Here is a 15,982-nt window from a genome sequence, read left to right as displayed (position 1 = left end):
AGTGTCTGAGATTTATGTATAAAATAATACGAAATGCTCTGAGACCACGTTGGATAGTCAAACATGCTTTCTCTTCTAGGACTTTGTATTCTATGCTCCACGACTTCGTATCAACAAGCGCATCCTGGCACTTTGCATGGGCAACCATGAGCTGTATATGCGTCGCCGCAAACCAGACACCATCGAGGTACAGCAGATGAAGGCCCAGGCCAGAGAGGAGAAGAACCACAAGAAGATGGAGAGGTCAGTGTCACCACCACCACACACTCAAGCTACTGCTAACATGAGTCTATTTCAAGACATCAGACCTTTGGTTATTCCTGCCTGTGTCATCCTTGTACAAGCCCAACAGCAATGCTCCAAAATAAAGCTGAACATGAAGGACATTTGTGCATCAATTGATAGTTTCTAACATTAAAATCAGCAGAATGTTGTGGGTGTCAACTGGTGGCCACTGGCCACACATGTGTGTCTTTGTTATGAGTGGATTTTTCTTAAGAAATTCCCTCTAACTTCAGTAGCCATCAGAACAATGACAGATCTATTTAGCTAATGTTTACGTTGGCCTATTGTCTGATTAAGAAGGCTTGACAATGTTAGGAAGTTATCCATGTTCCCTCCCTTCTATATCCCTGTTTACTCTACGGCCTCTGTCCACCAGGGCACTGCTGGAGAACGAAAAGAAGAAGAGAGAACTTGCTGAAAAAGAAAAGGAAAAGATTGAAAAGGAGAAGGAGGAGCTTATGGAGAGACTGAAACAGATTGAGGAACAGACAAAAAAAGCTCAGCAAGGTTGGAAACACCCTATTTCTGTAGTATAAACAAAGTATTTTCTTTACTCTTAAAGCTGGGAGTCTTATAAGTGTGGTTGTTCATAGCTTTTTATTGATTGTTGTCTAAATACAGAAGTTGTGTGTTCACTCCATACAATGTAAAGCACTGTAAGGCCTAATTTATCCTTTATTTATGCAAGTTTTGTTGAGGTAAAACATATTTTGCAAGAGAGATTAATGAAGCCCAAGCTACAGTACACATAATTAATTCTGTCTTGTATCATCATTACTGTGTGTGCAGAGTTGGAGGAGCAGACACGGAGGGCCCTGGAATTGGAACAGGAGAGGAAGCGTGCTCAGGAGGAGGCGGAGCGTCTGGAAAAGGAACGCAGGATGGCTGAGGAGGCCAAGACTGCCCTGCTCCAGCAGTCTGAGAACCAGATGAAGAACCAGGAACACTTGGTGAGTTACACACACATTAATGAACAGCACACGCAGTGTCAGCACGTAGCATTGTGCTACAGAGTGATGAGCTGAGTAAAGGGATGATTATGAATTACTGTAGTTCATTCATTGGAATATAACACATCAATTATTATTTGTATTGTATAGGAACATGTATTATCATGATAGTTAATATTATTATTCTAGAAATTGTGAAATGTATGAAAATCATTGTTTAACTTCTTGGTTTTCTAACTGTGGTAGTCTTCACATGGTTTGGAAAGGAAAATAAGCAAACATCTGTTAAAACTTTCAAATCCAAATTCATGGAAAGAAAGTGAAAATAACAAAAAAAATGTTTCCACAGGCCACGGAACTGGCTGAGCTGACCTCAAAGATCTCCCTACTGGAGGACGCCAAGCAGAAAAAGGAGGATGAGGCAACGCAGTGGCAACAGAAGGTGTGGTTTCAGCTACTGCTCTCTTCATTCACTCTGACCTCCCCCACCTTCTCAAATAGTTTAGTCCCATGTGTCATTAAATGTTACAGTAATTTATCCATTAGAAAAAAGTAAAAAATGAGGATGAACCATAGCCTAGCATTCAAGCTTAACCCTGATTTGCTGTTCTGAAGTTATAGCAGTTGGGCACTGTTTGTTTTAAGATACCATACTTAGACTCCCTCTGGTGCAGGGCATTGCTCAATAGGAAGGGCCCCTCCTCTCCTCCCTGTGGGCATGGTGACTCATGCTGTGGTGTGGGCCTGGCTGTAAGGGGAGGGTTCTCTGTCTTTACGTTAGGGAAATCCTGTTTGCCTGGGAGGATATCTTTCACCCCATTGTGCTTTTCTCCCTATTTTAGCATTTGAAAGAAAGCAAATCTAAATGGCAGGTCCCAAATGTCCTGTGATTGTGCTGTCTAGAACAAACCCATTTTCATAGGATGGATTTATGAGCTTAGACTGTCACTGATTGGTGCACCTGTCACCCGGGAAATAAATGTATATTTTGGGTCCATTAGGACTGTAGAATCTTATAGACGTCATATTTCTTCTGCCAGGGGGCAACAGCAAGATGGCACCAACAGATAGGGTCGCCTCGCTTCTAGTCCTTACGAAACTATGCAGTATTTTGTTTTTTAATGTATTATTTTTTGCATCGTTAGCCCAGAAAATGTTAAGTTTTAAAATATACAGCCGGGAAGAACTATTTGATATCAAAGCGATGTCAACTTACCAACATTATGACCAGGAATATGACTATCCCGAAGCGGATCCTTTGTTCGCACCACCACCCAGGGCATTTGATGAGATCCCGGAGGCTGACCCAAAACAATGTTGCCGCAGAAGAGGTAAACAGAGTGGCCTCCTGGACAGACTTCGGAGGTGTGAACTCCACCCACCGCTTCCGAGTATATTACTCGCCAATGTCCAGTCTCTAGATAACAAGGTGGACAAAATTAGGGCAAGGGTTGCTTTCCAGAGAGACATCAGATATTGTAACATACTCTGTTTCATGGAAACATGTCTCTCTCGATATGTTGTCGGAGTCGGTACAGTCACCGGGATTCTTTGTGTCGCACCGACAGAAATAAAGATCTCTCTGGGAAGAATGGCGGGGGTGTATGCTTCATGATTAACGACTCATGGTGTAATCATAACAACATACATGAACTCAAGTCCTTTTGTTCACCTAACCTAGAATTCCTCACAATCAAATGGCAACCATATTATCTCCCAAGAGAATTCTCGTCAGTTATTGTCACAGCTGTGTATATCCCCCTCAAGCCGATACCACGACGGCCCTCAAGGAACTTCACTGGACTCTAAACCATCATCCTGAGGCTGCATTTATTGTATATGGGGATTTTAACAAAGCAAATTTGAGATCAAGGCTACCTAAATTTTACCTGCATATTGATTCTCGCACTCATGCGGGAAATACACTGGATCACTGCTACTTTAACTTCCGCGGCGCATACAAGGCCCTCCCCTGCCATACCTTTATCAAATCTGACCACAACTCCATTTTGCTCCTCCTGTCCTATAAGCAGAAACTCAAACAGGATGTACCCGTGACTAGAACTATTCAATGCTGGCCTGACCAATCGGGATCCACGCTACAAGATTGTTTTGACCACACAGACTGGGAAATGTGCCGGGCAGCCTCAGAGAATAATATTGATTTATACACTGATTCGGTGAGTGAGTTTATAAGGTAAAGCATTGTAGATGTTGTGACTATTAAAACCTACCATAACCAGAAACCATGGATAGATGGCGGCATTCGCGCAAATCTGAAAGCGCGAACCACCGCATTTAACCATGGAAAGATGACCGGGAATATGGCTGAATACAAACAGTGCAGTTATTCCCTCCAAAAGGCAATCAAACAAGTGAAATGTCAGTATAGGGACAAAGTGGAGTTGCAATTCAACGGATCAGACACGAGACGTATGTGGCAGGGTCTACAGGCAGTCACGGACTACGAAAAGATAAAAACCATCCACGTCACGGACACTGACGTCTTGCTTCAAGACAAACTAAACACCTTTGCCAGCTTTGAGGATAATACAGTTCCACCAATGCAGCCCACTACCAAGGACTGTGGGCTCTCCTTCACCATGGGCGATGTGAGTAAGAAATTTAGAAGTGCTAAACCTAGCAAGACTGCCGGCCCAGACGGCATCCCTATCCGTGTCCTCAGAACATGTGCAGACCAGCTGGCTGGTGTGTTTACGGACATATTCATTCTCTCCCTATCCCAATCTGCTGTCCCCATATGCTTCAAGATGACCACCATTGTTTCTGTACCAAAAAAGGCAAAGGTAACTGAACTAAATGACTATCGTGCTGTAGCACTCACTTCTGTCATCATGAAGTTCTTCGAGAGACTAGTCAAGGATCATATCACCTCCACGTTACTTGCCACCCGAGACCCACTACAATTTGCATACCGCCCCAATATGTCCACATGAGATGAAATCGCCATCATCACATAACACTGCCCTATCCCATCTGAACAAGAGGAATACCTATGTAAGAATGTTGTTCATTGACTACAGCTCAGCATTCAACACTAGAGGTCGACCGATTATGATTTTTCAGCGCCGATACCGATTATTGGAGGACCAAAAATGCCGATACCAATTTAAATGGTCCGATTAAAAAAAAAATAGGTATTTGTAATAATGACAATTTCAACAAAATAAGTGTTTATTCAGTATTAACTTAATATAATACATCAATAAAATCAATTTAGCCTCAAGTAAATAATGAAACATGTTCAATTTGGTTTAAATAATGCAAAAACAGTGTTAGAGAAGAAAGTAAAAGTGCAATATGTGCTATGTAAGAAAGCTGACGTTTCAGTTCCTTGCTCAGAACATGAGAACATATGAAAGCTGGTGGTTCCTTTTAACATGAGTCTTCAATATTCCCAGGTAAGAAGTTTTAGGTTGTAGTTATTATAGGAATTATAGGACTATTTCTCTCTATTCCATTTGTATTTCATTAACCTTTGACTATTGGATGTTCTTATAGGCACTTTAGTATTGCCAGTTTAACAGTATAGCTTCCGTCCCTCTCCTCGCTCCTCCCTGGGCTCGAAACCAGCAACACAACGACAACAGCCACCATTGAAGCAGCGTTACCCATGCAGAGCAAGGGAAACAACCACCCCAAGGCTCAGAGCGAGTGAAGTTGGAAAAGCTATTAGCGCGCGCTAACTAGCTAGCCATTTCACTTCGGTTACACCAGCCTCATCTCGGGAGTTAATAGGCTTGAAGTCATAAACAGCGCAATGCTTGACGCACAACGAAGAGCTGCTGGCAAAACCAACGAAAGTGCTGTTTGAATGAATGTTTATGCGCCTGCTTCTGCCTACCACCGCTCAGTCAGATACTTAGATACTTGTATGCTTGTATGCTCAGTTAGATTATATGCAACGCAGGACACACTAGATAATATCTAGTAATATCATCAACCATGTGTAGTTAACTAGTGATTATGATTGATTGTTCTTTATAAGATAAGTTTAATGCTAGCTAGAAACTTACCTTGGCTTACTGCATTCGCATAACAGGCAGTCAGTCTCCTTGTGGAGTGCAACGAGAGAGAGGCAGGTCGTTATTGCGCTGGACGAGTTAACTGTAAGGTTGCAAGATTGGATCCCCCGAGCCGACAAGGTGTAAATCTGTCGTTCAGCCCCTGAACGAGGCAGTCATTGAAAATAATAATGTGTTCTTAACTGACTTGCCTAGTTAAATAAAGGTATAAAATAATAATAATAAAATAAAAAAATCGGCGCCCAAAAATACCGATTTCCGATTGTTATGAAAACTTGAAATCTGCCCTAATTAATCGACCATTCCGATTTAATCGGTCGACCTCTATTCAACACCATGGTACCCTCCAAGCTTATCATTAAGCTTGAGGCCCTGGGTCTCAACCTCGCCGTGTGCAATTGGGTCCTGGACTTACTGACGGGCCACCCCCAGGAGGTGAAGGTAGTAAGCAACATCTCCACTTTGCTGATCCTCAACACTGGGGCCCCACAAGGGTGCGTGCTCAGCCCCCTCCTGTACTCACTGTTCACCCACGACTGCGTGGCCATGCACGCCTCCAACTCAATCTTCAAGTTTGCAGACAACACATCAGTAGTGAGCTTGATTACCAAGAACGACGAGACACACACTTGGAGTGTGGTGTCAGGAAAACAACCTCACTCAACGTCAACAAAACAAAGGAGATGATCGTGGACTTCAGGAAACAGCAGAGGGAGCACCCCGCTATCCACAATGACGGAATAGCAGTGGAGAAGGAGGAAAGTTTTAAGTTCCTCGGCATATACATCACGGACAAACTGAAATGGTCCACCCACACAGGCAGTATGGTGAAGGCGGCGCAACAGCGTCTCTTCAACCTCCAGGAGGCTGAAGATATTTGGCTTGTCAGCTAAAACCGTCACAACTTTTACAGATGCACAATTGAGAGAAACCTGTCGGGCTGTATCACCGCCTGTTACGGCAACTGCACCACCCACAAACGCAAGGCTCTCCAGAGGGTGGTGCGGTCTACACAACGCATCACCAGGGGCAAACTACCTGCCCTCCAGGACACCCACAGCACCCGATGTCACAGGAAGGCTAAAAAGATCATCATCAACAACAACAACCACCCGAGCCACTGCCTGTTCACCCCGCTACCATCCAGAAGGTGAGGTCAGTACAGGTGCATCAAAGCTGGTACTGAGAGACTGAAAAACAGCTTCTATCTCAAGGCCATCAGACTGTTAAACAGCCATCACTAACACAGAGAGGCTGCTGCCTACATACAGACTGGAAATCATTGGCGACTTTAATAAATGGATCACTAGTCACTTTAATAATGCCACTTTAATAATGTTTACATATCTATTTCATACCATCTATTACATCTTGTCTATGCCGCTCGGTCATCGCTCATCCTTATATTTATATGTATATATTCTTATTCCATCCCTTTACTTAGATTTGTGTGTATTAGGCAGTTGTGGTGGAATTGTTAGAATACTGTTAGATATTACTGCACTGTCGGAACTAGAAGCACAAGCATTTCGCTACACTAGCAATCACATCTGCAAACCAAGTGTATTTGACCAATAACATTTTATTTTATTTGAACAGATTCAGACAGGTGAAAGATTGGCTAATACTGTGCTGTAGTGACACAAAATCCTTTATGGATATATAAGATTATACTGGACTCGGCTAAACCATTAGCTAACACTGTAGTTCACCTGAAGTTCACCCCTATGTTTGTTTTTATCACATAGCCTATTGATTGATATTCCTTCTCCTGAATCAGTTCATACCATGAGTCATTAACATGAGTGGCTGCCCCCCTTAGGCCTGCATGGTGCAGGAGGACCTGGAGAAGACCAAAGAGGAGCTGAACAGCAAAATCATGGCATCACACATACAGGAGCCTATGCAGGCCGAGAATGAGCATGACGAGAACGACGAGACCAGCGACCAGGCCAGTGCCGAGTTCACGGGCGGCATCTCCTACAAAGACCGCAGCGAGGAGGAGCGTATGACCGAAGCCGAGAAGAACGAGCGTGTGCAGCAACACCTGCTGGTGAGTGACCGACTGTGGCTGCTGTCCACATCAAACACCTCCAGGACTAGAAACACAGCTGTTTATAGGGGTTGCATCACTCTTTATGATATTGTAGAGATTACAAGAATGGGGCCTATAAACATGTCCTGGTATGCTTGAGTTGTTGTGTGAGCCGTAGTGAGACTTGGCAGTAATGTTATCTTTCCTCTACCAGGCTTTGAGCTCGGAGTTGGCCATCGCTCGAGATGAGACCAAGAAAACCGCAAATGACATCATCCATGCGGATAATGTGAAAGCTGGACGGGACAAGTACAAGACCCTCCGGCAGATTCGGTCGGGCAACACCAAGCAGCGTATAGACGAGTTTGAGTGTATGTGATGTATCTTGTTTGCAACTACTATAACCCCCACAGCGGTGCCATACTTGGTCCATTCATTCTAGACTGCAGACCTGCCTCACACAAGCTACAGTGCCTTTTACCCAAACAAGACCAGAATACATATCAAAAAGCAAAACAAAAGTACAGCAAAATGTATATGAATAATGGTGCACAAATCACATTACAAGTAATGTTATTCAGAAGTATGAAATAAGTGGATGCATCAGGGACATTTTTTATCGAAGAATGGTTTAAAGTGAATAAAATTTGATAATACATTTTTCCAGCCTTTGAATTATAGATGGAGGGTGTTTTTATTGATTATAATTTAGTTTTTTTAAGTGATTCATCTCTCACACTGTTTTAAACTAAAAATTAACAAAACAACACAATGCAGGACAGCTGCAATTACGTTATGGTTGGCCACATTTTAGGTGTCATTATTTCAGAGCAGGTTTGTTTGTTTTGAAGTAGACCTATTACTGTAAGCATTTTCTACAAATTAAGAGAGAACATCAAACTGTAATTAGATTGTAGTTTTTTATTATTTTCTAATTTTAGGCATTTAAAAAGATTGTTGTCTTTCTAAGAGAAGGACATATTTGTTTGGAAACTCTCAACAGTATTACTTTTACATAAGATTTTATTAAGTCCATATGAAATAAGTGCTGGAATACCACGTTTTCCATTTTCAAAGAGACACATACTTATGAATGACTCTTTATAGACCAAGTGTATCTGCTATGACATATAGCCATGCACACTAGTAGCTACCATGATTAGGGGTTTGTTTTTGTATATCAATCCTTTGCTAAGTATTTTATTATATGGCATTTTTAGAAATATGATTCTAAGGCCTGTCTTGAAGGATTTATTTTGTGATTTGGATTTTTCAATAAAACAGGTTATGATGTGTAAAAAGATGGATGTCTTATGAAATGTAAAGTTGTCTGCATGCTTCCCATCCGAAACAGTTCAAAATAGTTTGTGTATATATTATGACGACATGTTGTGACGTTTTGGTCTTCTGCAATGTTGTTTTTTTGGGGCTGTTCGTGCACACAATTTTAGTTTCTTGAGGTAAATTGAAATCGGTAACTGAAGTCTATGCGTCTTCATCATTGGTCAACAGTAGGGATTCTTCAAGTGTTTGTTGTCAGTCAGCGTGAGACAACTCGTTTTCATGCAAAAATACTACAACAAACATCTTAGATATAAAATTGCGCCATTTAAACCTTATTTTAGATTAATTCAGATTATTTTGAGGAAGTGTACACTGGCTACGGCGCCTCAAGAGGGACAAAGAGTAGTAACGACCCTGGGTTTACAAAAGCGGATATCGACTCTGCCGCTTGGGCATGCTTTTGCCGCACAGCGATAGCGCGCTGGACTTCCGGCTAGAAGGTCGAGGGTTCGAGACCTGCTCCCTGCCTGTTTCATTACGTTATAACCCCAGGGTCGTTACACTACTCCCCCCTTTCAAAGAGCGCGTACTCGCGCTAGCTTGCGACTCAACGTCATATAGGAAGGCGCTCACATGCCACGCGCCCATATTGCCGCTACTTTCTCATTCATTTTTCAAGCGAAGGTCTTTTAAGGGAGTATGCGAGGCACAGACGTTCACTTCGCCTAGCTGAGTTTGGCTAGGAGCAAACCGAACCTAGTATGCAGATGTCGTAAGTGTCCCGCTAGCCTTTTGTCAATTCAATTATATGCATGACTAGAAGCCACCAGCCAGAATCAAAACAAGGATGTTACAGTACAAGGCAGTGCTTTGTCTTCAGCAGACATTTGCTGCGAGTCTTCATTTCAACTGTAATTAAAAGCAGAAACTACAGTTTTATGTGTTATGTTTTCCCTTTTCCTTATTTTTTTGTATGATCTCAGAAACAGGAATTTTGGGCAAATGCCGGATGGGCTGGTCCATCTTTAGCCAAGTGGGAATGTCCAAATATGTGTTTTTGTGCAAGATGTATCATTATTTGGTTGATAATTGGGGCCTCGATGAAAAGAAAAATGGTTTGTATGTCAAATTTCGAGGATGCTCCAAATGTCGAATTTCCACGTATTTTTGACACCGTGGGTTGACTCCTGCTCAGTATCATTCCATTTCTCCAAACATTTTTTTTTAGTTGCTCCAACCACCAAATTTAAAAGGTTATGGGTTAAGGTTTTGGATAGGGTAAAACAAATAAAGTGTCAACCTGTGGGATCAAACACACAACCTTCAGACCTTCAGATCAAGCTTACTTGATGGTAATAGAGCTCACAGTTGCCCCTAGTGACCGGTTTTGAATGTTTTTCCTGAAGTGCTCGGGACATGGATAGACGTTCAATTTCAAAGTCACTCTTGCCTCTGCCTGCACTGAAACATTCTGTGAGTAGCAGCCATAGACTGTAAAAAGCAGGGCATATATGAGTGCATCTGATGTAGATTAGGGGAGATGGGGGCTATACCGGGGATATAGGCTACTGCATGGGCAGATTGGCTATCTGGCAAATCCAAGATGGACCATCTTTTTGTTTGGTGGGCAGGTCAAATAAAATAAAAAATGGACAAAAAACAAAAAGGTATTTTTTAAAATTATATTTGCTTGGTTTTCTCTGTCACAATATATATATATATATATATATATATATATATATATATTGAACATTTGCCTGATCAGGTGGGCCGGCTCGGTTTTCCGATTGGCTGAGCTGAGGATGCACAAAAAATTCACCCTCATAGTCAAACCCGCATCAGCTCAGATAATGGATCATGAAACACAGAAATGTGGTGCATTTTCTTGTGGCCGACGCTGCTAAATATGTGACATTTTTATTTTCTAAAAGTTCTTATTTTTTTATTTAATCATTATTTAACTAGGCAAGTCAGTTAACAAATTCTTATTTACAATGATGTCCTACCAAAAGGCCCCCTGCGGGGACGGGGGATAAAAAATAAATATAAATAGGACAAAACACACATCACGATAAGAGAGACACCACAACACTACATAAAGAGAGGCGTAAGACCACGTATGACCAGTTTGCAGAGGAGTAGAGTGCAGTGATGTGTCCTACAAGGAGCATTGGTGGCAAATCTGATGGCAGAATGGTAAAGAACATCTAGCCCTCGAGAGCATCCTTACCTGCCGATCTATAAATTACATCTCCGTAATCTAACATGGGTAGGATGGTCATCTGAATCAGGGTTAGTTTGGCAGCTGGGGTGAAAGAGGAGCGATTAAGATAGAGGAAACCAAGTCTAGATTTAACCTTTAGCCTGCAGCTTTGATATATGCTGAGAGAATCTAGCCACATTCCCAAGTACTTGTATGAGGTGACTACCTCAAGCTCTAAACCCTCAGAGGTAGTAATCACACTGGTGGGGAGAGGGGGATTCTTCTTACCAAACCATATGATCTTTGTTTTGGAGGTGCTCAGAACAAGGTTAAGGGCAGAGAAAGCTTGTTGGACATTAAGAAAGATTTGCTGTAGAGTGTTAAACACAAAATCTGGGGAGGGGCCAGCTGAGTATAAGACTGTATCAACTGCATATAAATGGATTAGAGAGCTTCCTATTGCCTGAGCTGTGTTGTTGATGTAAATTGAGAAGAGTGTGGTGCCTAGGATCGAGTCTTCGGGTACTTCCTTGGTGCAGGCAGTGGCTGAGACAGTAGATGTTCTGACTTTATACACTACACTCTTTGAGAGAGGTGGTTAGCAATTCAGGCCAAAGACCCCTCAGAGACACCAATACTCATTAGCCGGCCCACAAGAATGGAATGGTCTACCGTATCAAAAGATTCTGCTGGTCCAAGTGCTGTGACTCTCTCTGTGCTGAGAAATTATGCTAGGTTTAGCAGTGACAGATCAGCGGCTGCTGCAAAAGGCCGTGCAGTTGAGGTAGGGAAAAAACAGAAAGACACACACTGACACAGATTTAGCCTACTGCTGCCAGTTGATATTTTTGCTGTATATTGTATGAAATAGTATGCTAATTAACACGTAGGCCTAATTAGGGAACGGGGGATTTGGGAGAACACATATGACAGACACTAACTTGCAATAGCGTAAAAAGTTGTTAGATATACTTTTATAACACATAAGCCAATAGCCATCTTTTATACATTATATACAGTGCTACTGCTTTTTATTAAATACAAGCAGTGGCAACCCATCATTCAGGACAGGGCCTGCTTTTTTGTTTTTTGTTGTTGCCTGTTTTGCATGTTATTTTGGCATTCATACATTTCACATATCAGTTTGCAAACAATGTTTAAAAAAAAGTTAATAAAGCCGAATACAAACATGGTCTCTTTTTTGCTTTCTTGAGTAAAGCAGCTCCGAAATGCAGGTATTTCAGCCTAGCTCAGTGCTTTCTGTGGTGGTGAGGCAGTCCGTGGAAAATACGGAGCGTAAGGGTTGGTAATGTTCTCTAGTTGTGCCGTGATTAGGTCAGTGTTCTGTCACTCATGGGGACACTGCATTTACGGGGATAGGTAAAAAAATTCACCTCCCTTGGGTGCTGCCATAGATTTACATGAGAAATTCCCATACAAGAAGGCTCAAGGTCATTGGCCACAGATAAAATGACGTCAAATCACGTTACATCTACTGTAGCTTTGATTGGACTGATCATGTCAACATCATACTTTCAAAATCTTAGCTAGCCAGCAAGTCATTATCATGAATCAAATTGACAATCTACTGTCAAATCCTTTTCAATCCTTGTCATATGACGAGAAATTACAGATAAAATGTATCAGTGCTCATCGGCCGTTTGACATAAACATTACACAACAAGTTGGAAATCGCAAATTCAGCAACGAGTGGTTTGGAAGGAATCAGTGGCTAACTGCAAGCGGGACAAAGCAATCACTAGCCTGCTATTCAGTGGAGTGGGTGTGTGGTCCAAATCTGAGTTTCCAAGCTTAAAAGGATTAACATTCCCATGCAACGCCTTGGGTCAGAAAAGGTTGAATACATTGGGCATGCTGTCAATCCAGGATGACTTCTGCAGCGTTCAAAACAACTGAAAATTCGGAACTGCGAAATCTCTGACTTCAATTAGCTCAAGACAACTGGGAAAATACGTTTTGAACGGTCATCCAACTTAGAATTCCAAGTCGCTTTCTAGAGCTCAGACCTGAAGATCACTGACGTCATGATTTGACCTTGTTTTTCATAGTTCCCAGTTGTCTTGAAAGCACCATAAATCTTGAGAATGTCAGACTTTGAAGACAAAGTTTGTGCACAAAGGACTGCCGCACCGCCTTCCTATTCAAGTGAACACAGCACAACAAGGTGAGTCCAAAAATATATTCTATTCTGCTGCATAAATTATGTAATATGCCAGGGAGATATGTATACATTAGCTAAGAAAGTAATACTAAGTGTATGTTGTGTAGTAAGCTGTTAGTAGCCCATGTGCCTCACCCTAATCATTTGTTCCATTTCCCTCTCCTACTGTTCTGACTTGGTGGTGCACATGTAGTCTATAGCCTGTTTTAGAGAAATGTAATCATTGAGAGCTTTTATTGTCTGCTTACATGACTCTTTTATTTATTCTACGGTTCTGACTTGGTGTAGATGGAGAATACTGTAGGAACGGCCCATGTTCTGAATTCTTTCGCTGTACATTTCAAAAGGGCTACACAAATAGTGATATTGCCTACGTCCTTCCTAGCTCGCTGATTAATGTCTTAATTGAAATTACGGATAGCCTCTTATCTGCTCATCATTCCCTTATGCCATGGAAGTACAGTGCATTCGGAAAGTATTCAGACTCCTTGATTTTTCCACATTTTGTTACGTTACAGCCTTATTCTAAAATGTATTAAACTGTTTTTTCTCTCTCATCAATCTACACACAATACTCCATAATGACAAAGCAAAATCAGCTTTTTAGGAATTTTAGCAAATGTATTAAAAATAAAACACTGAAATATCACATTTACATAAGTATCAGACCCTTTTTTCAGTACTTTGTTGAAGCACCTATGGCAGCAATTACAGCCTCGAGTTTTCTTGGGTATGACTCTACAAGCTTGGCACACCTGTATTTGGGGAGTTTCCCCCATTTTTCTCTGCAGATCCTCTCAAGCTCTGTCAGGTTGGATGGGGAGCGTCACTGCACAGTTATTTTCAGGTCTCTCCAGAGATGTTTGATTGGGTTCAAGTCCGGGCTCTGGCTGGCCACTCAAGTATATTTAGGGACTTGTCCCAATGCCTCTCCTGTGTTGTCTTGGCTATGTACTTTGGGTCGGTGTCCTGTTGAAGGTGAACCCTCGCCCCAGTCTGAGGTCCTGAGCGCTCTGGTGCAGGTTTTCATCAAGGATCTCTCTGTAATTTGCTCAATTCATCTTTCCCTCGATCCTGTCTAGTCTCCCAGTCCGTGCCACTGAAAAACATTCCCACAGCATGATGCTGCCTCCATCATGCTTCACCGTAGGGATGGTGCCAGGTTTCCTCCAGACGTGATGCTTGGCATTCAGGTCAAATAGTTCATTCTTGGTTTCATCAGACCAGAGAATGATGTTTCTCATGGTCTGAGAGTCCTTTAGGTGCATTTTGGCAAACTCCAAGTGGGCTGTCATGTGCCTTTTACTGAGGAGTGGCTTCTGTTTGGCCACTCTAGCATAAGGCCTGATAGGTGGAGTGCTGTAGAAATGGGTGTCCTTCTGGATGGCTCTCCCATCTCCTCAGAAGAACTCCGGAGCTCTGTCAGATTGACCATTGAGTTACTGGTCACCTCCCTGACTAAGGCCCTTGTCCTCCGATTCCTCAGTTTGGCCGGCGGCCAGCTCTAAGAGGAATCTTGGTGGTTCCAAACTTCTTCCATTTAAGAATGTTGGAGGCCACTGTGTTCTTGCGGACCTTCAATGTTGCAGATATTTTTGTAGGTACTCTTCCCAATCACAATCCTGTCTCGGAGCTCTACAAACAATTCCTTTGACCTCATGACTTGGTTTTTGCTCTGACATGCAGTGTCAACTGTGGGGCCTTATATAGACAGATGTGTGCCTTTCCAAATCATGTCCAAACAATTGAACTTACCACAGGTGAACTGCAATTAAGTTGTAGAAACATCTCAAGGGTGATCAATCGAAACAGGAGGCACCTGATCTCTATTTCGAGTCTCATAGCAAAGGGTCTGAATACTTACGTAAATAAGGTATTTCTGTTTTGTATTTTGAATAAATGTGTCAATATTTCTAAAACCCTGTTTTCGCTTGGTCATTATGTTGTACTGTGTGGAGATTCATGATGGAAAACAATTATTTGATCAATTTTAGAATAAGACTGTAACATAACAAATGTGGAAAAAGTCAAGGGGTCTGAATAATTTCCAAATAAGTGGCCGGTGATTTTAATATATTTTTTATTTATTAGGACCCCGATTAGCCGACGCCAATGGCGACAGCTAGTCTTACTGGGGTCCGACATAACGAAAAATACAATACAGACAAAATACTTTACAATTTACATACATTTAAAAACATTAACATGTAGTGTATTGTGTGTGCATCTATCAGTTACACCTTCAGTACATACACACGACAAGTAATAATCTATTAATTTATTCAGTGATGTTCTGCTTTCTTCTATGTGTTTATTCATTCACAACTAGGATGGGTAATACTTTATATTAGGATTGGTAATATTTTATACTAGGATGGGTAATACTTTATTTTAAGGCTACGTTATAAACCATTCATAAGGCATTTATAAATTGTGTGTTCATCATTTATTAATTATTACTCCCACATTAGTAAACCATTTACTAATGATTAGTAAAGTATTTTTGCAGTCCTTAATCTAAAGTGAGTGCTTTTTATATTTTATAAATGTTTTGATTGACCAGTGTAATTTCTCTCAAAAAGATGGGCATGCCATTGGTAGCCATTCCTGCAGTACCTCGTAAAAAGAATAAGCACACAACACATGCTGTTTAAGGAAAATACACACTGAGTATACAAAACATTAAGGACACCTGCTCATTCCATGACAGACTGACCAGGTGAGTCCAGGTGAACGCTATGATCCCTTATTGATGATTTTTAAGCCCCGAAACAACTGAGACATGGATTGTGCATGTGCACCATTCAGAGGGCGAATGGACAAGACAAAAGATTTGAGTGCCTTTCAACTGGGTATGGTAGTAGGTGCCACCGGTTTGTGTCAAGAACTGCAACGTTGCTGGGTTTTTCACGATCAACAGTTTCCCGTGTGTATCAAGAACGGTCCACCACCAAATGGACATCTGGCCAACTTGACACAACTGGAGACATGGAGTGA

The 15,982-nt window shown here is 41.8% G+C and overlaps 1 protein-coding gene across 1 annotated transcript in view; it reads left to right on the top strand.

Moving 5' to 3' along the window:
• The window catches only part of LOC135550525 (moesin-like), a 41,026-nt gene extending 32,227 nt beyond the window's left edge, over positions 1-8,799 (top strand). Inside the window, exons 8-13 of the mRNA XM_064981435.1 lie at positions 80-243; positions 662-792; positions 1,075-1,235; positions 1,585-1,677; positions 7,104-7,334; positions 7,531-8,799. Coding sequence (XP_064837507.1) covers positions 80-243; positions 662-792; positions 1,075-1,235; positions 1,585-1,677; positions 7,104-7,334; positions 7,531-7,695 — 945 coding nt within the window. The 3' untranslated portion in view covers positions 7,696-8,799. The remainder of the gene's footprint in view (positions 1-79; positions 244-661; positions 793-1,074; positions 1,236-1,584; positions 1,678-7,103; positions 7,335-7,530) is intronic.
• The last annotated feature ends 7,183 nt before the right edge of the window (positions 8,800-15,982 follow it).

This window comes from Oncorhynchus masou, chromosome 12, assembly GCF_036934945.1.
Source record: "Oncorhynchus masou masou isolate Uvic2021 chromosome 12, UVic_Omas_1.1, whole genome shotgun sequence".
NCBI lineage: Eukaryota > Metazoa > Chordata > Actinopteri > Salmoniformes > Salmonidae > Oncorhynchus > Oncorhynchus masou.
This window is presented reverse-complemented; position numbering and strand designations above follow the sequence as displayed.